Source organism: Oryza sativa, chromosome 11, assembly GCF_034140825.1.
Source record: "Oryza sativa Japonica Group chromosome 11, ASM3414082v1".
Classification (NCBI taxonomy): domain Eukaryota; kingdom Viridiplantae; phylum Streptophyta; class Magnoliopsida; order Poales; family Poaceae; genus Oryza; species Oryza sativa.
Window position 1 is genome coordinate 25,117,642 of NC_089045.1, and position 19,121 is coordinate 25,136,762.

The following is a 19,121-nucleotide window of genomic DNA, read 5'->3' on the forward strand; positions in this document are numbered from 1 at the left end:
GCATCGATCCGTGCAGTCATCGCTTGCCTTTGATGTTGTACGTGTCTTACTTTTATGATGCTATCCCTAGGATATCATGAAATTTCATATGCATCTAACTACTTACATTTCACAAACACGAATGCAGCTAAAAAGTTTAGACTCTACATTCTCTTGTGGTCATTTCCCTTTCTGTAGATATTGTGTTCTTAGGGTTTCACGAAAAGAAAATTTTTGAACGTCACATCGGACATTTGACCGGATATCGGAAGGGGTTTTTGGACACAAAAAAACTAATCTAATAACTCGCATGAAAACCGCGAGACGAATTTATTAAGCCTAATTAATCATTAGCACATGTAGATTACTGTAGCACTTATGATTAATTATGGACTAATTAGGCTTAAAAAATTTGTCTCGCGATTTTCATGCATACCGTGCAATTAGTATTTTTATTTATATTTAATGTTGTATGCATGTGTCCAAAGATTCGATGTGACGTTTTTTGGTAAAATTTTCTGGGAACAAGGCCCAGTTCCTACCATCAACATTTTCTGAAAAAAAATCCACAAAGTTATGAGCTTTTTAATGTGTCCCATGACAGCTCATCCTAATATTATTAAATGATATACTATGTTGTAGACAGCTTTTTGTTATACTCTGGTATTAATACGCGAGCGTCACTGGAGCCAACATAGAAACTGAAATTATTCCATCTGACAAATGGTCACGCGCCATTTCACTACTAAAGAAAAACACATTATATTTTTAAAACATGATAAGAAGAAATTTCACAAACTTTTTATTCTTAGGTGCTACATATTTAAAATGAATGAATTCCGTAGAAAAATCACACATGAAAGTATGTGACATCGTACATAATCAAGATTTCATCTCCATTCAAACAACATAATTCTTCTAGTTTTTTAAACTATAAGATGGCCCCATTCTTTTTTACTAACGCCGATAAATTAGGTATGATTATTCATGCCAATTTTAAAGTACAATTCCTCAAAAAAAATATTGCACATATCAGTTTTTGACAGACATTTTATTTTATTAATAATATATATATATAATATTTAATTTATCCAATTTAAGACTTTGTTCATTTATTGATACTGGTTGTTTATTTGCACGTTTCCCAAACTCATAAACGCTACATTTCACAGCACAATTTTCCTAAGAAAATTTTGTAGACTACTTTTCTAAAATAACCTTTTCAACTTTGTAATAGTTTTCACCTGTTTATACTCTCGAATAACTATCACAAAATCAGATTGTCCATCGATCCATCAATTTGATCTCTCCCAAATGGGACTCTATGAGGCGGTCTATGGGATAAAGTTAAAGTTAAAGTTAACACATGTAAAACGAGAAAGCCATTAGTACATGATTAATTCAGTTTTAACTATTGTAAACTTGAAGAATAGATTTAGTTAATACTACGTAAAAAAAATCAATTTCCGTATAAAAGAAATTTGTAATAAACATATTGTTTAGTAATTTGAAAAACGTGTTAACAAAAATCAAAATAAAATATACTCCCTCCGTTCCAAAATATAGTAATATTGTAGTAAAACGAATCTAGATATACCCCTGTCCAGATTTGTTGAACTAGTATGTGTCCCATCAAGTACAAGAGTGCTATATTTTAAGACGGAGGGAGTACATCAGGGATCTCGGTATCGAATTTTCTCATTATTCGGGCTATAATAGGCCTGGTTTAGTTCCCAATTTTTTCTTCAAATTTCCAACTTTTTCATCACATCACAATTTTCCTACACACGCAAACTTCCAACTTTTCCGTCACATTGTTCCAATCTATGTTACCCTGATACGGGGATACGGATACACGATACGGGGATACATGGATACGTCATTTTTCATAAAACACGGATACATGAATACATCTATATATGTATATATAAAACAGAAAATACAAAAATGTATAGATTCTAGCAAGGAAATAAAGCCCAAATGATCTCAAGTTGGTGAAGCTATGAAGCCCAAATAATGAACAGGCAGACTGCTAACTTGCCAATAACTGAGAGCAAACCAAAACATGCATGTTTTTACAACTAAAAGAGTAATGATTAGACAAATCGGAGGTGCTAGCTGCATTAGTACTTCCAATAACAAAATTTATTAGATCTAAATAGAGTACTTGTGGTAAAAATAATACATAAAAAATATATAAAATTACTTGTGGTAATTTAATAAAAAATTTATTAAATTACTTAAATTTTTTGAATAAGACGAACGGACAAACATTTTTAAAAAAGCTAACGGCGTCAAACATTTTAGGATGGAGGTAGTAGCTTCGTTCAGAAAAAAAGGAAAAGAAAATGGAAAAAGTTAATCCCAGAACCAATCATGGAGAGGTAGAAATGGGCCAACGAACTTTCCTCACCGAGGAACGAAGGAAGCTGGTGTCTAGCGACGGTGGCGTTGTGCCCTGTGATGGTGTCCGCGTTGTGTCCAGTAGAGATGGTGGAACGCCTTGCAGAGGTGGCGCTACAGCCGGCGTCCAGGCGTATGGCGACGGCGGCGCTACAGGGCGACGACGGCAGCGCTACGTTCGATGTTCGCAGCGCTGACGCTGGGAGCCGCGAATCGAGCCCCAGCCGAGAACCACGGAGGCAATACGCAGCGCAGATGATTACCAGGATGAAACAATGAATCGATTGTGTAGTTCTTTGATCGCATCTGGGAGTTATCAGACCGTATCAGGGACGTATCCTGCTTTTTTTCTTTTTCGGAAAATCGCGAAATTGGCTGATACGTACGGATCCGATACGTATCCGTATCCTATTACGTATCCGATATGGATACGTGGTTTTTTACCGTATCTAAATATCATAGATTTTAATTTCAATCAAATTTTCAATTTTAACGTGAACTAAACACACCGACATGCAGCACTTCAAACTTCCTAGCGGTGAACATTCAATACACCGCAACAAAAAAACGGCAGCTTCACACTTTCACATCCAGCGAGACCTGCTATAGCGAGCGAGTGAACAACTGAAAAGCTGACAGCCCACCACCACTCCACCAGTGGACCAGCAACCAAATCCTCACATCCTGAGGGGCTTACCCGCATAAATCCCCTCCTCTGTACGCGTGCGCTCCGTTCCGTTTCGCCATTTCCAACCCGTCGTCTCGCCTTCGCCTCGCCTCGTCTGCTCCACCATCCACCACCACCACGCTACGCTTTCCTCCTCCCCCTCCACTCCAGATTTTGCTCCCCTCGAGACCACCACCAAAAGCAGCAGCACCACCGAAAGAGGAAGCAAAGCAAAGCAAAGCAGGCGAGGTTTCAGTCTCCCAGGAATCCCCTTCCAAGAACTCCCACCCGATTCGAAGCGCTCGAGGAGGTTCTTTGCTCAATCAGAGTGGATCTTCTGCTGGGAGGATTGGGAAGAGCGGGGGAGAGATGGGGTCCGGATCTTTGCTCAAGGTTCTTGCCAAGAACTTCGATGTTCTTGCTGGGTCAGTCAGTCGCACCGCCCTGCCTTCGCTCTCCCCCCCCCCCCCCAAATTAATTTTCGGTTCTTTGTTTTTTGGTTCATCTCTTTACCGTTTTGTTCTTTCCTTTCGGAATGGCGATGATTTTAGCAGCAATGGGTGGATTCTTAGTGATGTGTTTGCTCGTCCGGTTCAATGTAGCATTGCGGTAGCTGTTCTTGATTCTTGTGGTCCGTGAGGTGCTGAGGGTGTTCTTTTTTCCCCCCCGCTGGTTGCGGCTTGGAATCGAGTAATGTTGGTTTCGAAGAGTAGTACAATGCTTAAATTTTTCAGTGGATATTTCAGGATCGGAAATGTTCTTGCTTTTCTTGATGTAACTGGCGATTTCATTTGAAAGAAATAGAAATAAACACTTCCTTCCTAGTAGATTAGTAGGAGTACATTTTTTTCCTTTTTATTAACCTGCGAAGGCTTGTTCTTCCTGAAAGAATCGATCTTCTATTGCAGTCTAACATCGAGGATTTCTTCTTGTTTATTCTGCTGGAGGAAAGGCGTTTGATTTTTCGTTTATCTGTCACCAAATCCTCGCTTTTGTAGATTTTTATGTTGTTGTTGGGTGCGTTTACTGTTTTGGACTTCGAAACGTCAATTTCTTATCCCAATCTTGACACAAGAACATATCCGTTGATGCTGACATTGCAACCCGCACCTTTCCCGAATGCTTATGCGACATCAAAAATCTAAAATTTGCCTGTGATGCACGTGCTGTGGGCTGCTCTGCTGTAGATCACCAAGTCTGCAATCTGAACATGTAGATCAGATGTGGAGTTTTTGTCACTTCAATCTGCTAGTGCGGTGTATCTTTCTACTGCATCCTGACCTCTTCACAGTCTTTTAGAAAAAGCTAGTATTGCTTTCCGATTTGTAGTTTTGCTAGTGGTAGTGGAGCAATTGTAGGGTAGTTCGACCTTTCGGCATTTCCACTTTCAATACTAGTTTGTTTGTTTTCTTTGTCCAATTATCTTTTCCATTAGCTGTTTCTCATTCCTTTCTATGCAGTATGTAAGAGGTCACATGCAGGAGAATGGGTGTGATTGAATAATCTGCTGCTGTTTCTTTATTATTTGGTAGATTGTCATTCATGTCTCGTAGCGATCATGGTGCATAAAGAAACAAGTGCCAGTTTTGGGCACTGTGATTTCTTTAATTCCAAGTGTGGACCGATGCATGCTGTAGAAATGCACACTACCTTCCTCTAATCGATGTCATGTTTTAGTATGCTATGTTGGATTAGAAAATATGGACATCCCTTTAGCTGCTGCGTAATTTGTAAAAGTAATATAAGAAATGATGTGGTTAATTTTATACTGACTTACTGACTTGTCAAGGGGTGCTTTTCTACTATGTTAGAGACCATCTAATACTACCTGTTTTATCCTGAATTTAGAACCGTTCCACCTTTAATTTCCTGGCTAGCTTGGATGCTACTATGAATATGTTGTTAATGCTTTGACTTTACCTTCAGCTTAACACTTTTTTTTTAATCTCTCATGCAGGCCTTTGGTTGCACTAGCTTATCCGTTGTAAGTTGTTTGTTGCTTTTATCCTGTTTCAACATATTCATGTTTTTTTAAAGTTAATTTGTAATGGTAAACACAAATGTAACTCGATGCTATTACAGGTACGCTTCAGTTAAGGCAATAGAAACCAAATCCCCTGTGGATGATCAACAATGGCTCACATACTGGGTGATGTACTCATTAATAACACTGTTTGAGCTCACATTTGCATCAATTATTCAGTGGTAAGTACTCTTGTGATATTTGTGGTCTTTTTAATGTAAAAAAACTTTGTACTAGTAGTTTTAGAGTTATTTATTGTTTTAGTCTGAACTATTGGTGACAAATCCCTGATCTTTGAACTAGTGGGATGTGCATACCTGCATTGCCATTTTCACACTATGTAGTATCAACATTCTGACAATCGTTAGAGCAAGACACGTGTGCATATGTCACCAAAGTTCCTGGGTCCATGGGTTGAGGAATGGGATCAAGGAGCGTGGGACGTTTCTTTCAAAAGGTTTTAACAGCGCAGGGGCAAGATTGTCCATGTGTTCCCAGGATGGGAACAACATCCTCGAAGGAACGCAATATAGTTCCACGGTCCTGATTACTTGTGTGCTTTGTTTAGTTAACAGGACACAAGTACAGAGCATTTCATTTCTGGGCAGGTAAAGACACAGTGTTCCTTAAATCAGGGTTTCAAACATAAATGATTAATCATTCTTGGAAACAAATTATAGCAGTAGAAACTATATCCAATACCATTCTACATAGAACTGACTACTGATCTACTTTCACTTGTAAGAGTCCCTCTTCATAAAAGTTTTTTTAAAAAGAGGATAATTACAAATGTTCCACAGTTCTGTTGTTTTATCCCTGCCATTGCAGTGTGATGAAAGGTTTGTAGGGTTTGGAATAATACACCCATGTTATTTTTTTAATTGCATACTTTATTTGGATGGTGATTACAACATAATGTTAAGGAAGAGAGACCTATTAATTCGTACTTGCTCTAGTCCTTCTCTGAGTCTTTTCCATTGGCTTGGACAAATTTACAGTTAGTCATCATGGTACACTGACTTGCTGTTCCATTGTCTTTCCATCTTCTGTTTCTACAGGCTTCCTTTTTGGCCATCTATGAAATTGATCTTTATTTGCTGGCTTGTCTTGCCATACTTCAATGGTGCAGCCTTTGTGTACCAAAATTATGTGAGACCTATGTTTGTGAAGCACCAAATGGTTAACATTTGGTATGTCCCTCAGAAAAAGGGCCTTTTCGGTAAATCCGATGACTTCCTCACAGCACTTGATAAATTTATTGAAGAAAATGGACCTGAAGCTCTGAAGAAACTGACTAACAAGGTATATTGGTCTAAATTTAGTTAAGTATATCCCAACTTCATGCACTATTGCACTATACAATTGTGAAAAATGCTCTATATAACACTAGTCTGTGTGCCCTTTCATGTTGTATGTAGTTAGCTATGATCCTGAAGTCATGGTGTTCTCTGTATAGATATGATGACAGCATTTTGATATTTGAATATGCTTACCTTGACCTAAGGCTGCAGCTTGATGGTCCACATTTCATCAGTTACTGATTAAGCAATGCTTTTTTTCCACCTCAATTTTGAGTTGTTACCGTGAACATGTTGCTATTGCTTTTAAAAGTTTCACAACCCATGTCATTTTGAGAATAAGTGACAAATTCATTATTATCTGTGGTGTTGTCTTTCAGGCTGGCAAATCATCTAAACAGTCTGGCAAATCATGGAAAGATTCAAAGTCATCAAAGGAGTCAAAAGATTCGAAGTCATCAAAGGAATCCAAAGAACCAAAACCATCGAAAGATTCAAAGCAACTGAAGCCACCAAAAGTTTCGAAAGAGTCAAAGCCATTGAAGGACTCGAAAGAAGACAAGAAGGCAGTGAAAGAAGATAAGAAGGCGGCTGCGAAAGATTCGAAAGAACAGAAGAAGGCACTGAAGGACTCGAAAGAACTAAAAAAGGCGTTGAAGGACTCGAAAGAACAGGGGTCGCAGAAGGATTCAGATGAACTTAAACCAAAGAGCAACAAGCGCGTGACGTTCGCCGAGGTGGAGCCCGAGAAGGAACTCAAGGCCTCCAACAGCGACTGGCATCCGACCTCCGAGTATCACAGCGTGTACCCGGAGCACAACTCATGGAGCAGCAGCTTCATGATCTTTGAGGATGAGAACAGTTACTGGAACTAGAGATCTCTAGACCTGTAAGCCCTGAACTCACCTCATCCATTTTTCAATATTGATCATGTCAACTAGACTTGATGTGTTGATCAGTTGCATTTCTTGTGCAGGCCAAAAAAAAAAAGCAGCCCGGTGAAGAGTCTTCAGTTAGTTAGAAGTAGCTAGGAGGCCATTTAAACTCTCTTGTTCTAGCTGTCCTCTATCGATTGTTCTGACTTGGGTCACCATGTAACATATTTCTCTAATTTACACCAGTAGATGATGAGTAATGTAGAAATCTGCAATGTGGGTTGGTGATGAAAATGGTGATGCTGGTAGAATTCAGATTATATCAGTTCTCAGTGCATCCTAATCCTCTCTTGATTATGTGGGTCTCGTTTTCTCTTACACTGATAAATTTCTAATTTTGTTATAATAAAAAATGTAATAAAAATGAGAAATTATTGTGTAGATGCGATGCAGCAACGTAAGCCGGCCCGCTAGTTTCTAGGCCAGAAGGCCCATGAAGATATCATTTTGTGGGCCTAAATTCCGGCCCATCTATGTTCGGCCCATCGATAGGGTTTCCTCTCGCCGCCGCGCTCCTCCCCTCGGTTGAGCAAATCAATCCGCGGTGGCGGCGGCGGCGGCGGCGGCGGCGGTGGTCCACGTCAGCTTCTACTGCAATTTTAGGTACCTTCTCCCCCATCTCCCTCTCGTCGGAGAACGGCGGTTTAGTTAGCTTCTTCGTCGTCGCCGTCTTGATTGGTGCTTCGATTTGGCGCAGCGATAGATTTAGATTTTTTTTTTCCTTTTCCCAATCTCCCCGTAGTTGCTTCGGTGTGTTTGTCGATGCATACGGCATACGCATCTTACTGTCGAAATACGTACGGGTTCTGCACAACCGAGTCTGAGGTCATACGAACCCTGATTTCTCATCATTCTCTAGTTGAAACTTTGTGTGGTGTAGTGCGTTTCAAGTTCGGAGATGTGTAGAGGCTTATTTAGGACGGTTTGGGTGATAATATAGATTGCTAATATATGTTCTTTTTGTATCGAGGAATGAAGGCAGGTTGCTCTTTTGGCATTTGATCCTATGGAGCTTGAAATGTTTGCACTAGTAGAGGTAGGGGTGATCATGTCCCCTCCTCTGTTCATGGTTAGGGTTCATGCCATCTTCTTCTATAGCGTTTGGTTGTATAGGTAGGTTACACCGAAATGTTCAGCTTCATTGCCTGAATTTCAGCTTGAATACAAGCAGCTGCATAGAACACTGAAGCCTAGTATTACACACACCCCAGTGGTTGAATAATAACTAGTACGCCTTTTCTTTTTGCTGGTCAGTTCTTCCCATGTAAGGTTTGGACCATTGTTCATGGCACTGCTGTGGTATCTATCTCGTGATTGTTCTCAATTATTTGGAAATGACCAGATTTTAGAAACTTTTTCCGTTTGTGAATTTCAAAAGCTCGTGACGAGTCTATTGTTTTGTTTCATTTTAGAAGTCATTCAGCCTTTACTGTCCTTTCCTTTTCTTTTCGCCAGAAGAGCAATCCTCAATTCCTAACCCTTAGCGCAGTGGACAAGTCTGCAAGTTGTTGTCGGGCCTTCGGTCCATTTCCCTTTCTCTTTCAACCCGTGAGGCCATAACTTAATGCATAGTTGTTTGGCAGATTATTTATGTATCTATGCTTTACAAATTAACATGTTCGATAAATTAGTGATGCATGTAGTGAATCTTCCTTTCTTGAGGTATTTGTTTGGACAACTTTGTTTACTTGTTGCTTTATTGTCGTTGCTATTCACTACAGCATTTGACCACGCATCAATTTTAGTCCATCCTCTGCGAGTGGGTTCAGCATATGGATTTGCCAGGTCCAAGATGGAAGAAGGGCAACGATGGCAAGGACTTCTCAGCACTAGCAGCAGCTAATCCCATGTCAGTCATTGTTGCTGAGCTCAAGGCCTCATTCATAAGCTCAAAGCCTGTGGCAGTTTTGTCAGGTCCAGGTGGCGGTGCCATTCTTGGAGTTGAGCCAGAGCAAGCCGTGATCCTAAACCGTGCTGCCTTTGGCCACGCCGTCGAAATTGCTGCGGCACAGAAGCACTGGTTCCAACTTAGCCCTGAGGAGGTCTTCTACCTCTGCCATGTTCTGAACTGCATCAGGGTTGAGTCACACGACAAGAAGCAGATGAGTGATAAGCAACTGTGGAATCACTTCAGGTCCATGTCGGAGTCCTTTCCAGAGATGTACAAGGCTTACTCGCATCTGAGATTTAAGAACTGGGTGGTGAGATCAGGGTTGCAGTATGGTGCAGATTTTGTGTCTTACCGTCACCATCCAGCACTCGTTCACTCAGAATTTGCGGTGGTTGTGGTTCCAGAAGGCGCAGCGTTTGGCAATAGGTGTGGTCGTATGGAGGTGTGGTCTGATCTACTATGTGCTCTCCGGGCTTCTGGCAGTGTAGCCAAGACATTGCTTGTTCTGACCATCAGCAGCGGCAGTTGCGAACTGAGCTCCCCAGATTGCTTAGAACAGCTTGTTGTTCACGAGAGAACAATCACTAGATGGATACCGCAACAGTGCCGTGAACAGCGGTCTGAAGCAAGCAGAGATGAAGCCAATAGGGAAGAACTGATTAGCAAAAAGGAAAGTGTAGAGTTCAACCTCTGGGGTGTGATACTTGGCTTCAGTGTTCTATCTAGCTTGCTTGTATACAAGCTGAAATTCAGACAATGAAGCTTAGCATTTCTATGTACTGCGGAGATACTAGTTTTGATCCAGTTGCAATTTCAAATCCTCAGTTGGCACTCTTTGTGAACATTTCTTTTGGCTTATTGATATGACGAATAACTAGAACGCAACCGGATCTGACTGGAGAGAGAGGGATTTTCTTTGTGAGCTGTGAATAGACCTTTTTTAGATCTGAATACAGGCACCACATTGGCACTCTCGGTACTAAAGGGCTACACGGCCAAGTGAAATCCAGGTACGCTAGATGCATATCATTAGCATAGAAACAGAATTACAGAAGTAGTAGCTATGACCATACAATGTTTGCCTACATGAAAAAAAACAATTGCAAAAATTTAACAAATAGGCTTTGAATCATTTTGCCATTTTTTGGGGGAATACATGTTGCCTATTGTAATGCAGGGAAATTATGAGTTCACTTTTTGGTCACCCCGCAACTGCAAGCATTATTTACTTCTTTTCATGCATTCCTTAGATACAGTATAAAAACATGCACCTTTCCTTTGTCAGATGAAACTATCAAAACTATCAAAAAGATTCGAAACAACTGAAACCACCAAAAGTTTTGATAGAGTCAAAAGTCATCGAACTCGAAAGAAGATATGAAGGCACCGAAGGATTCAAAAGAACAAAAGAAGGTACTGAAAGACTCGAAGATACTGAAAAGCGCAAGAAAGACTCGAAGATACTGAAAAGCGCAAGAAAGACTCAGAAGAGCAGGGTTCACTAAAGGATTCAGATGAACTTAAACAAAAGAGCAACAAGAGTGTGGCATTTGAGCCGGAGAAGGAATTGAAGTGTGACTGCCATCCAACCTCTGCTTATCAGAGCACATATCCGAAACACAACTCATGGGGCCTCTTTGCTGCCTCATGATCTTTGAGGATGAATAGTTACTGCAGCTAGAGGTCTCTAGACATGTAAGCCCTGAACTCAACAAATATATTTTTCGTTGCAGTCTTGATCATGTCAACTAACTTGATCATTGCATTTATTTTACGGGCCAAAAAAAATCAGCACGGTGTAGAGAGCCTCTTTGATTAGGTAGCAGTCTCCAGGAGCCATTTCATCAAGAAAGCAAGGATAATGGAACTCGCCTCCTTGTCCTAAGTTTATCCTATGTCAATTGTTCTGACATGTCATCATGTAACATATTTCTGCAATATACACCAGTAGATGAGTAATGTAGAAATCTGCCATGTTTAGTTGGTGATGAAATGATGATGCTTTTTTCCCCCTGAAGCTGTAAACCTTGTCTAGTTGGTAGAATTGAGACCATATCAATCAGCATTGCATCGTAATCCTCTCTGGTTGATTATCTGGAATCGTTTCCTCCTGTTGATGAATGCCCGGATTTTGTTGTTTATAAAAATAAGGAAAAAAGAACGAGAAAAAGGCCATTTAACGAGCGGTGTAAATATGACCCCTGCACCGAAGGCCCATTTATGATCTCGATGTGTGGGCCTAATTCCCACCCGTGCGTTAATGGGCCGGGAAATCTCGGCCCATTTAACCTAGCCCTAAAGCTAGGGTTTCCTCTCGCCGCTGCCATATAAAAGCTCTCTCCTCTTCACTCCTCGCCGCCGCGCTCCTCCTCCCCTCGAGAAACCCAAGCTCCAGCAATCGGCGGCGGCGGCGACGCGGGAGAGGCGGTCCGGCGACGATGGTTCACGTCAGCTTCTACCGCAACTGTACGTAGCTCCTCCTCCTCCTCCTCTCCCTCTCTCTCTCGTCCAAGAACGGCCGGCCTTAGCTGTTGTGTTCTTCGTCGTCGTCTTGGTTGGTGCTAGTGCGATCTGACGCAGCGAGAGAATGTTCTCCTTTTATTTTTCCCTCTTTTCTTGCTTATGTGTCTTGGTTGATTAGCGAGTGGCGGTTAGGTGATGAGGCGATGGCTGGTTCGGTTGGCGAGATGATCTGGATCAAGATTTGCCTCGACGCGGTCTGTTCCCGTAGCTTTGTTCATATTCTCGTCTCCACTGCGTTGGGTCCGTATCTATGCCGATTAGTTCGTGCTGATTTGAACTGACCGCGCATTCTGTGGTTGAAAGTTGCGTGGTGCGGATTTAATTTCGAGATATGTAGATTTGTGTGTTGAATACCCATACTATTATTGGGCGTAATCTCAACAACTACTGTAGTTTTCTTTATTTGTATTGTTGCATTGTCTTTCTGGGTTGTGTGTGCAGTTGCTTTCTTGCTTTGTATATTTTTGGGGTCAGGATATAAGGAATTTGGGACTGTAGGGCTTCTTTCTATGTTATTGTTTGGTTCTTATGAACAACTATACTATCTACAGTGGTTTCTTTCTCTGTCAAGTGTTATGAACAAATTTATTACTTCATTGCAGATGGTAAGACATTCAAGAAGCCACGTCGCCCTTACGAGAAGGAGCGTCTTGATGCAGAGCTGAAGCTAGTGGGTGAGTATGGACTGAGGTGCAAGCGTGAGCTGTGGCGTGTTCAGTATGCTTTGAGCCGTATCCGTAACAATGCAAGGCACCTGCTCACACTTGATGAGAAGAATCCACGCCGCATCTTCGAGGGTGAGGCACTGCTTCGCCGCATGAACCGTTATGGGCTCCTTGCTGATGGGCAGAACAAGCTTGATTATGTCCTTGCCCTCACTGTTGAGAACTTTCTCGCAAGGCGTCTTCAGACTCTTGTCTTCAAGGCTGGCATGGCCAAGTCCATCCACCATGCTCGTGTCCTGATCAGGCAACGCCACATCAGGTATGATTATTTAACTACTACAGATCCCCTGTCTTGTAAATGGGTAAATATGAAGCTCTAACCTTTATATTACAATTTCCATGGCTCAGTATGTTCTCTCTTTAGTTTGGATTCCCAAGTATGCTTCTATATGATTCTTCTACAGCAGCATGGAAGCTGTATCATTCTCTCATAGTAATCGTTCACTGTATATTCATCATTTCTGTTGATCTAGCATTGTGTAGGCAGAGCTAAAATGTCATTTTAGGCACAACACATGCTCTATGAGCTGAAAGCTGAAGGTCATAATATATTAGTATTGGTCCTGTACTCCTGTTAACTTCCCATCATTTGAGTGTGCAGATGCTTTCAAGTTAGTCTTTTTCGTGCATTTGATACTCTTGTTGGGCTTGTCAATGTCGCATTTGAGAGTGTTACTCTTTTCATGTGTACATATTACCTGCGATGTTTAACTTTGAACAAGCAATTTGGCACGCACCACGTGCTGTTGCTGTAGTTCGTTACTTTACATGATGTTCCTTTACATCAATGTTCCTTTACTAGTGTTACTCTTTTCATATGTACATATTACCTGTGATGTTTAACTTTGAACAAGCAATTTGGCACGCACCACTTGCTGTTGCTGTAGTTCGTTACTTGCCTGCTGCAGTGTTATAAATCTAGATTAGTTTGTTAGGTTGAACTATGTACAGCGATGATGAGAACATTTGGCAACTTCACATGATTGTCCTGAAAAAGGCTACTGCCACAACATTCTTTAATGCACTCTAAAGTTACTATTTTAGAGGACTTGTCGACCATAAGTTGAACGTGATGTTGCTATTGCTAATATTTTTTTCCAAGTTGATAGCCTTTCTGAAGATCATTCATTAAAGTTTCAAAATCACTGGGCAGGGTCGGCAGGCAAATTGTCAACATCCCATCATTCATGGTGAGGGTTGAGTCTGAGAAGCACATTGACTTCTCACTGACAAGCCCATTCGGTGGAGGCCCCCCTGGTAGGGTGAAGCGGAAGAACCAGAAGAAGGCAAGCGGCGGTGGTGGTGACGGTGAGGAAGAAGATGAGGAATGAGAAGAAGTTTGCAGCTAGTTGTTTCCGTAACGATCATAAAACTTTCTGTGCTGAGTAACTGGGCCCAAATTCTGTAGCTTGCCTATCTGGGTTTCAGAATTCAAGCAGGTTGTGTCCTTAATATGTTGGTTTATGTTAGCACTTTTTGGCATTATGTTAGATAGCTCGAATTAAAGATATATCTGGAGATGTTTTTGCATTCGGCATAGACTTGTGGTTAATGCTGTTTTATGGATTCGTTTCATGGTAATTCTCACTCGTACCAGTGTGCTTGAACTAGTGATACTCGTACCGATGCTGTTTTTAGTGTTTTTATGGATTGGAAGTTGCAACATGGATTATGGAGTTGTTAAGATTAATTTAGTAGCGTGTCAGGTAATATTTACATGTTCAGACCAAAAAGATCCAAATCCAATCATACAGCGCATTTTCCTACAAATGGCGTTCGCTAGATAATTCACTCCTATGTGATCGACAAATTTTGAAGAAGTGTCATCAAAATCCATCGAATTCCATCAAAAACCTGTTACTGATGGCATTATTCAGAAGATTTTTCCTCCTGTTCTTTTTGCGTTTCAATACTCTGCTCGAAATTTTTTTCCCCTCCTATTTTTTTGTATTTCAACTGATATCACCATCATCCTGATGTGATAATCAGAGCAATGTACAAAATTCTCTCAAACATTAATGAGGTTCAGAAAATTTCTCCTTTTGCATTTCAAAATCAGTAAACAACAATGATTCATTCACTATGCATCCTGGGAAGAAAAGAAAAGAGGAGGCAGCGGCGAACGGGTAGCAGCAGCATAGCCAACACCGGCTGGTCATGTAGGCGTATGGCCTCCTATGCACATATAGCAAAGGAGGAAAATGAGCAGCTAACCATTCATACATGCAAAGATATTTTTTAAAGCATAGGCAAGAAATCACCACAGTAGGCAAGAAAAAATGGTTGCCAGATTTGCCAGGTCCGCGTAACATAGAACACATGTCAGGCAGATGGGAGCAACACTGCTATTACAGCATCAAAATTCACCGGCTCGACGGCGATCGCCGCGCGCGGCCGCGGCAGTCGCCCGTCGAGCAGGTAAGCTGCGACCCCGGAGGTGGAGGTGGAGCCCGTGGAAGATGGAGCGAGGTGCCGGAGGAGCATGAGGCCGTGGCGGCTGCCCCGACCGCGAGCTCCATGGATGCCCGTGATCTGGAAGAAGAAGTCGAGGCAGGGGTTGTCGGAGTCGGCATAGGTGGCGGATCGAGTCGTTCTCGGTGCAGGCCTTCCATGGCTTTTGGTTTCTATCCGGAGGTCCTCCCGCTCCTTCGCGGCCTGTCCGTCGCCGCCAAGAAGCTCGCTTACGGCTGCCATGGCGCCTGCCTCCACCTCTGCGCCCGTCGCCGCGGCGCCCGGCCTCGCCTTAGCCTCCACACCCACCGCCGCGGCGCCCCACCTGCGCCCGGCCAGCCGTCGCCACCGCTCCACCGCGCCGCCCGTATGTTGTAAAAAATGAGAGAGAGGAGGAAGGGAGAGAAGGGAGAGAGATGATGACGTGGTCACATGACGTGTGGGACTCATGCTGACTCTGTTGCTACGTAGGATAAAACCGGGGTCAAAACCAGCCAAGAATATAAAGTGAACGGTTTTGTTAGTTGAGGGACGTATCTGCTTTTACGGTTGAGGCACGATTTTGTATCTGGATGATAAGTTGAGGGACCTTTTGGTGTACTTTTTCCTTGCAAATATGGGCCTTCTCACCGAAGGCCCATTTATGATCTCGATATGTGGGCCTAATTGCCACCCGTGCGTTAATGGGCCGAGAAATCTCGGCCCATTTAACCTAGCCCTCAAGCTAGGGTTTCCTCTCGTCGCCGCATATAAAAGCGCTCTCCTCTTCACTCCTCCTCCCCTCGGGAAACCATAGCTCCAGCAATCGGCGGCGGCGGCGACGCGGGAGAGGCGGTCCGGCGACGATGGTCCACGTCAGCTTCTACCGCAACTGTACGTAGCTCCTCCTCCTCCTCTCCCTCTCTCTCGTCCAAGAACGGCGCGTCGTCTTGGTTGGTGCTAGTGCGATTTGGCGCAGCGAGAGAATGTTCTTTTCTTTTTTTTTTATCTCTTTTCTTGCTTCGGTGTGTTAGTTGATTAGCGAGTGGCGGTTAGTTAATGAGGGGATGGCTGGTTCGGTTGGCGAGATGATCTGGATCAAGATTTGCCTCGACGCGGTCTGTTCCCGTAGCTTTGTTCATATTCTCGTTTCCATTGCGTTGGATCCGTACCTATGCCGATTAGTTCGTGCTGATTTCGACTGACTGCGCATTCTGTTGTTGAAACTTGTGTGGTGCGGATTTAATTTCGAGATATGTAGATTTTGGGGGGGTTTTAACTAGAATGCTAAGATGTGTTGATTAGTACTGAGGAATGAGGACATGTTTACTCATTTGGCATTTGGTACTATGTAGCTTGAAAATGGTTGTTTCTGTTATGGTACAAAATTTGATAATTTACCTGTTTTAAGGACTGGAAATATGAGTTTCATTAGCTAGAGTTTTTTTGTTCTCAAGTATTCTGTTTGATCACTCATTTGGTGGAATGGAGTTATGCATAAGCTTGTGAATTTTGTTACGAAAATGAATCATGGAGCTTAATATAGAGGACTATATACTTGTAATGCACTAACTGTTTGTTTATACATAGAGTGGTCCATCGAGAACTATATTTGTTATTTTTTTTAAAATTTCTGTGTAAGTTGTAGTATGCTAATTGTATTCTATATGTATATTTTCTTAAATATATTATATGATAGTTCCTGATGAGATCTTTCAAGTATTGTCGCTTTAGGTCATGAATTCCATTTTACAGTAGAACAAATAATTTAGGTATGTATGATATGGCTAACCAGGGATAACACAGCAAAACTAAATCTGGCATGTAAGCTATTTATGGGTTAATCAGACACAATGTTATGAATTGTTTTATAAATCCTTGTCAAACATGGTTGTATATCTGAAGCTCTTATAGTATTTACTGTACACAAGATCCCTACTACTATTTGTCTTGAATATCCATACTATTATTGGGCGTAATCTCAACAACTACTGTAGTTTTCTTTATTTGTGTTGTTGCATTGTCTTTCTGGGTTGTGTGTGCAGTTGCTTTCTTGCTTTGTATATTTTTGGGGTCAGGATATAAGGAATTTGGGACTGTAGGGCTTCTTTCTATGTTATTGTTTGGTTCTTATGAACAACTATACTATCTACAGTGGTTTCTTTCTCTGTCAAGTGTTATGAACAAATTTATTACTTCATTGCAGATGGTAAGACATTCAAGAAGCCACGTCGCCCTTACGAGAAGGAGCGTCTTGATGCAGAGCTGAAGCTAGTGGGTGAGTATGGACTGAGGTGCAAGCGTGAGCTGTGGCGTGTTCAGTATGCTTTGAGCCGTATCCGTAACAATGCAAGGCACCTGCTCACACTTGATGAGAAGAATCCACGCCGCATCTTCGAGGGTGAGGCACTGCTTCGCCGCATGAACCGTTATGGGCTCCTTGCTGATGGGCAGAACAAGCTTGATTATGTCCTTGCCCTCACTGTTGAGAACTTCCTCGCAAGGCGTCTTCAGACTCTTGTCTTCAAGGCTGGCATGGCCAAGTCCATCCACCATGCTCGTGTCCTGATCAGGCAACGCCACATCAGGTATGATGATTTAACTACTACAGATCTCCTGTCTTGTAAATGGGTAAATATGAAGCTCTAGGTATTACAATTTCCATGGCTCAGTATGTTCTCTCTTTAGTTTGTATTCCCAAGTATGCTTCTATATGATTCTTCTACAGCAGCATGGAAGCTGTATCATTCTCTCATAGTAATCGTTCACTGTATATTCATCATTTCTCTTGATCCAGCATTGTGTAGGCAGAGCTAAAATGTCATTTTAGGCACAACACATGCCCTATGAGCTGAAAGCTGAAGGTCATAATATATTAGTATTGGTCCTGTACTCCTGTTAACTTCCTATAATTTGAGTGTGCAGATGCTTTCAAGTTAGTCTTTTTCGTGTATTTGATACTCTTCTTGTGCTTGTCAATGTCGCATTTGAGAGTGTTGAACTTAATTGCACAACATTTTTCTAAACAGGATTCAATGTTCCTTGAGTACAAGTGTTACTCTTTTCATGTGTACATATTACCTGTGATGTTTAACTTTGAACAAGCAATTTGGTTCGTACCACTTGCTGTTGCTGTAGTTCGTTACTTGCCTTCTGCAGTGTTATAATTCTAGATTAGTTTGTTAGGTTGAACTATGTACAGCGATGATGAGAACATTTGGCAACTTCACATGATTTTGTCCTGAAAAAGGCTACTGCCACAACATTCTTTAATGCACTCTAAAGTTACTGTTTGACGACTTGTCGACCATAAGTTGAACATGATGTTGCCATTGTTAATATTTTTTTCCAAGTTGATAGCCTTCCTGAAGATCATTCATTAAAGTTTCAAAATCACTGTGCAGGGTCGGCAGGCAAATTGTCAACATCCCGTCGTTCATGGTGAGGGTTGAGTCTGAGAAACACATTGACTTCTCACTGACAAGCCCATTCGGTGGAGGCCCCCCTGGTAGGGTGAAGAGGAAGAACCAGAAGAAGGCAAGCGGCGGTGGCGGTGATGGTGAGGAGGAAGATGAGGAATGAGAAGAAGTTTGCAACTAGTTGTTTCCGTAATGATCATAAAACTTTCTGTGCTGAGTAACTGGGCCCAAATTCTGTAGCTTGCCTATCTGGGTTTCAGAATTCAAGCAGGTTGGCCTTCAGATGTTGGTTTATGTTAGCTCTTTTTGGCACCATGTTAGGTAGCTCGAATTAAAGATATGCCTGGAGATGTTTAATTTTGGTGTTTTATATGTTTTTGCATTCGGCATTGTGGTCAATGCTGTTTTATGGATTCGTTTCATGGTAATCCTCACTCGTACCAGTGTGCTTGAACTAGTTTATACTCACTCGTACCAATGCTGTTTTTAGTGTTTTTATGGATTGGAAGTTGCAACATGGATTATGTAGTTAAGATTAATTTAGTAGCGTGTCAGGTAATATTTACATGTTCAGACCAAAAGATCTAAATCCAATCATACAGCGCATTTTCCTACAAATGGCGTTCGCTAGATAATTCACTCCTGTTATGTTATCGACAAATTTTGAAGAAGTGTCGTCAAAATCCATCGAATTCCATTAAAACCCTGTTCCTGATGATTCAGAAACACCCTGTTCTTTCCCGTGAAAAAAAGAAACAACCTGTTCGTTTTGCATTTCAACACCCTGCTCGAAAATTTATCCTCCTGTTTTGTTTTGTTTTGTTTTTT

General features: G+C 41.7%; 4 protein-coding genes across 5 annotated transcripts; all 4 read left to right on the forward strand.

Annotated features, from left to right (window-relative positions):
- Positions 1-17: 17 nt before the first annotated feature.
- Positions 18-7,565, forward strand: LOC4350866 (HVA22-like protein c). Of its 2 annotated transcripts, none has more exons than XM_066305431.1 (6): positions 18-37; positions 5,007-5,033; positions 5,132-5,254; positions 6,131-6,374; positions 6,751-7,259; positions 7,347-7,565. In XM_066305431.1, exons 1-5 carry the CDS (start codon positions 33-35, stop codon positions 7,243-7,245), a joined length of 894 nt encoding a protein of 297 aa, XP_066161528.1. In that variant the 5' UTR covers positions 18-32; the 3' UTR covers positions 7,246-7,259; positions 7,347-7,565. The 2 variants fall into 2 exon arrangements, with proteins under 2 accessions (XP_066161528.1, XP_015616967.1); XM_015761481.3 differs by lacking the exon at positions 18-37 and adding an exon at positions 3,115-3,474.
- Positions 7,566-7,828: 263 nt separating this feature from the next.
- Positions 7,829-10,040, forward strand: LOC4350867 (probable tRNA-splicing endonuclease subunit Sen2). The gene is made up of 2 exons (XM_015760145.3): positions 7,829-7,908; positions 9,027-10,040. The coding sequence occupies exon 2, from the start codon at positions 9,078-9,080 to the stop codon at positions 9,954-9,956; it is 879 nt and encodes a 292-aa protein (XP_015615631.1). The 5' UTR covers positions 7,829-7,908; positions 9,027-9,077; the 3' UTR covers positions 9,957-10,040.
- A 1,513-nt stretch (positions 10,041-11,553) lies between these two features.
- Positions 11,554-14,025, forward strand: LOC9268088 (small ribosomal subunit protein uS4y). The gene is made up of 3 exons (XM_015761489.3): positions 11,554-11,662; positions 12,322-12,703; positions 13,598-14,025. Exons 1-3 carry the CDS (start codon positions 11,635-11,637, stop codon positions 13,773-13,775), a joined length of 588 nt encoding a protein of 195 aa, XP_015616975.1. The 5' UTR covers positions 11,554-11,634; the 3' UTR covers positions 13,776-14,025.
- Positions 14,026-15,679: 1,654 nt separating this feature from the next.
- Positions 15,680-18,721, forward strand: LOC4350869 (small ribosomal subunit protein uS4y). Its single transcript, XM_015761487.3, has 3 exons — positions 15,680-15,768; positions 17,081-17,462; positions 18,279-18,721. Exons 1-3 carry the CDS (start codon positions 15,741-15,743, stop codon positions 18,454-18,456), a joined length of 588 nt encoding a protein of 195 aa, XP_015616973.1. The 5' UTR covers positions 15,680-15,740; the 3' UTR covers positions 18,457-18,721.
- The last annotated feature ends 400 nt before the right edge of the window (positions 18,722-19,121 follow it).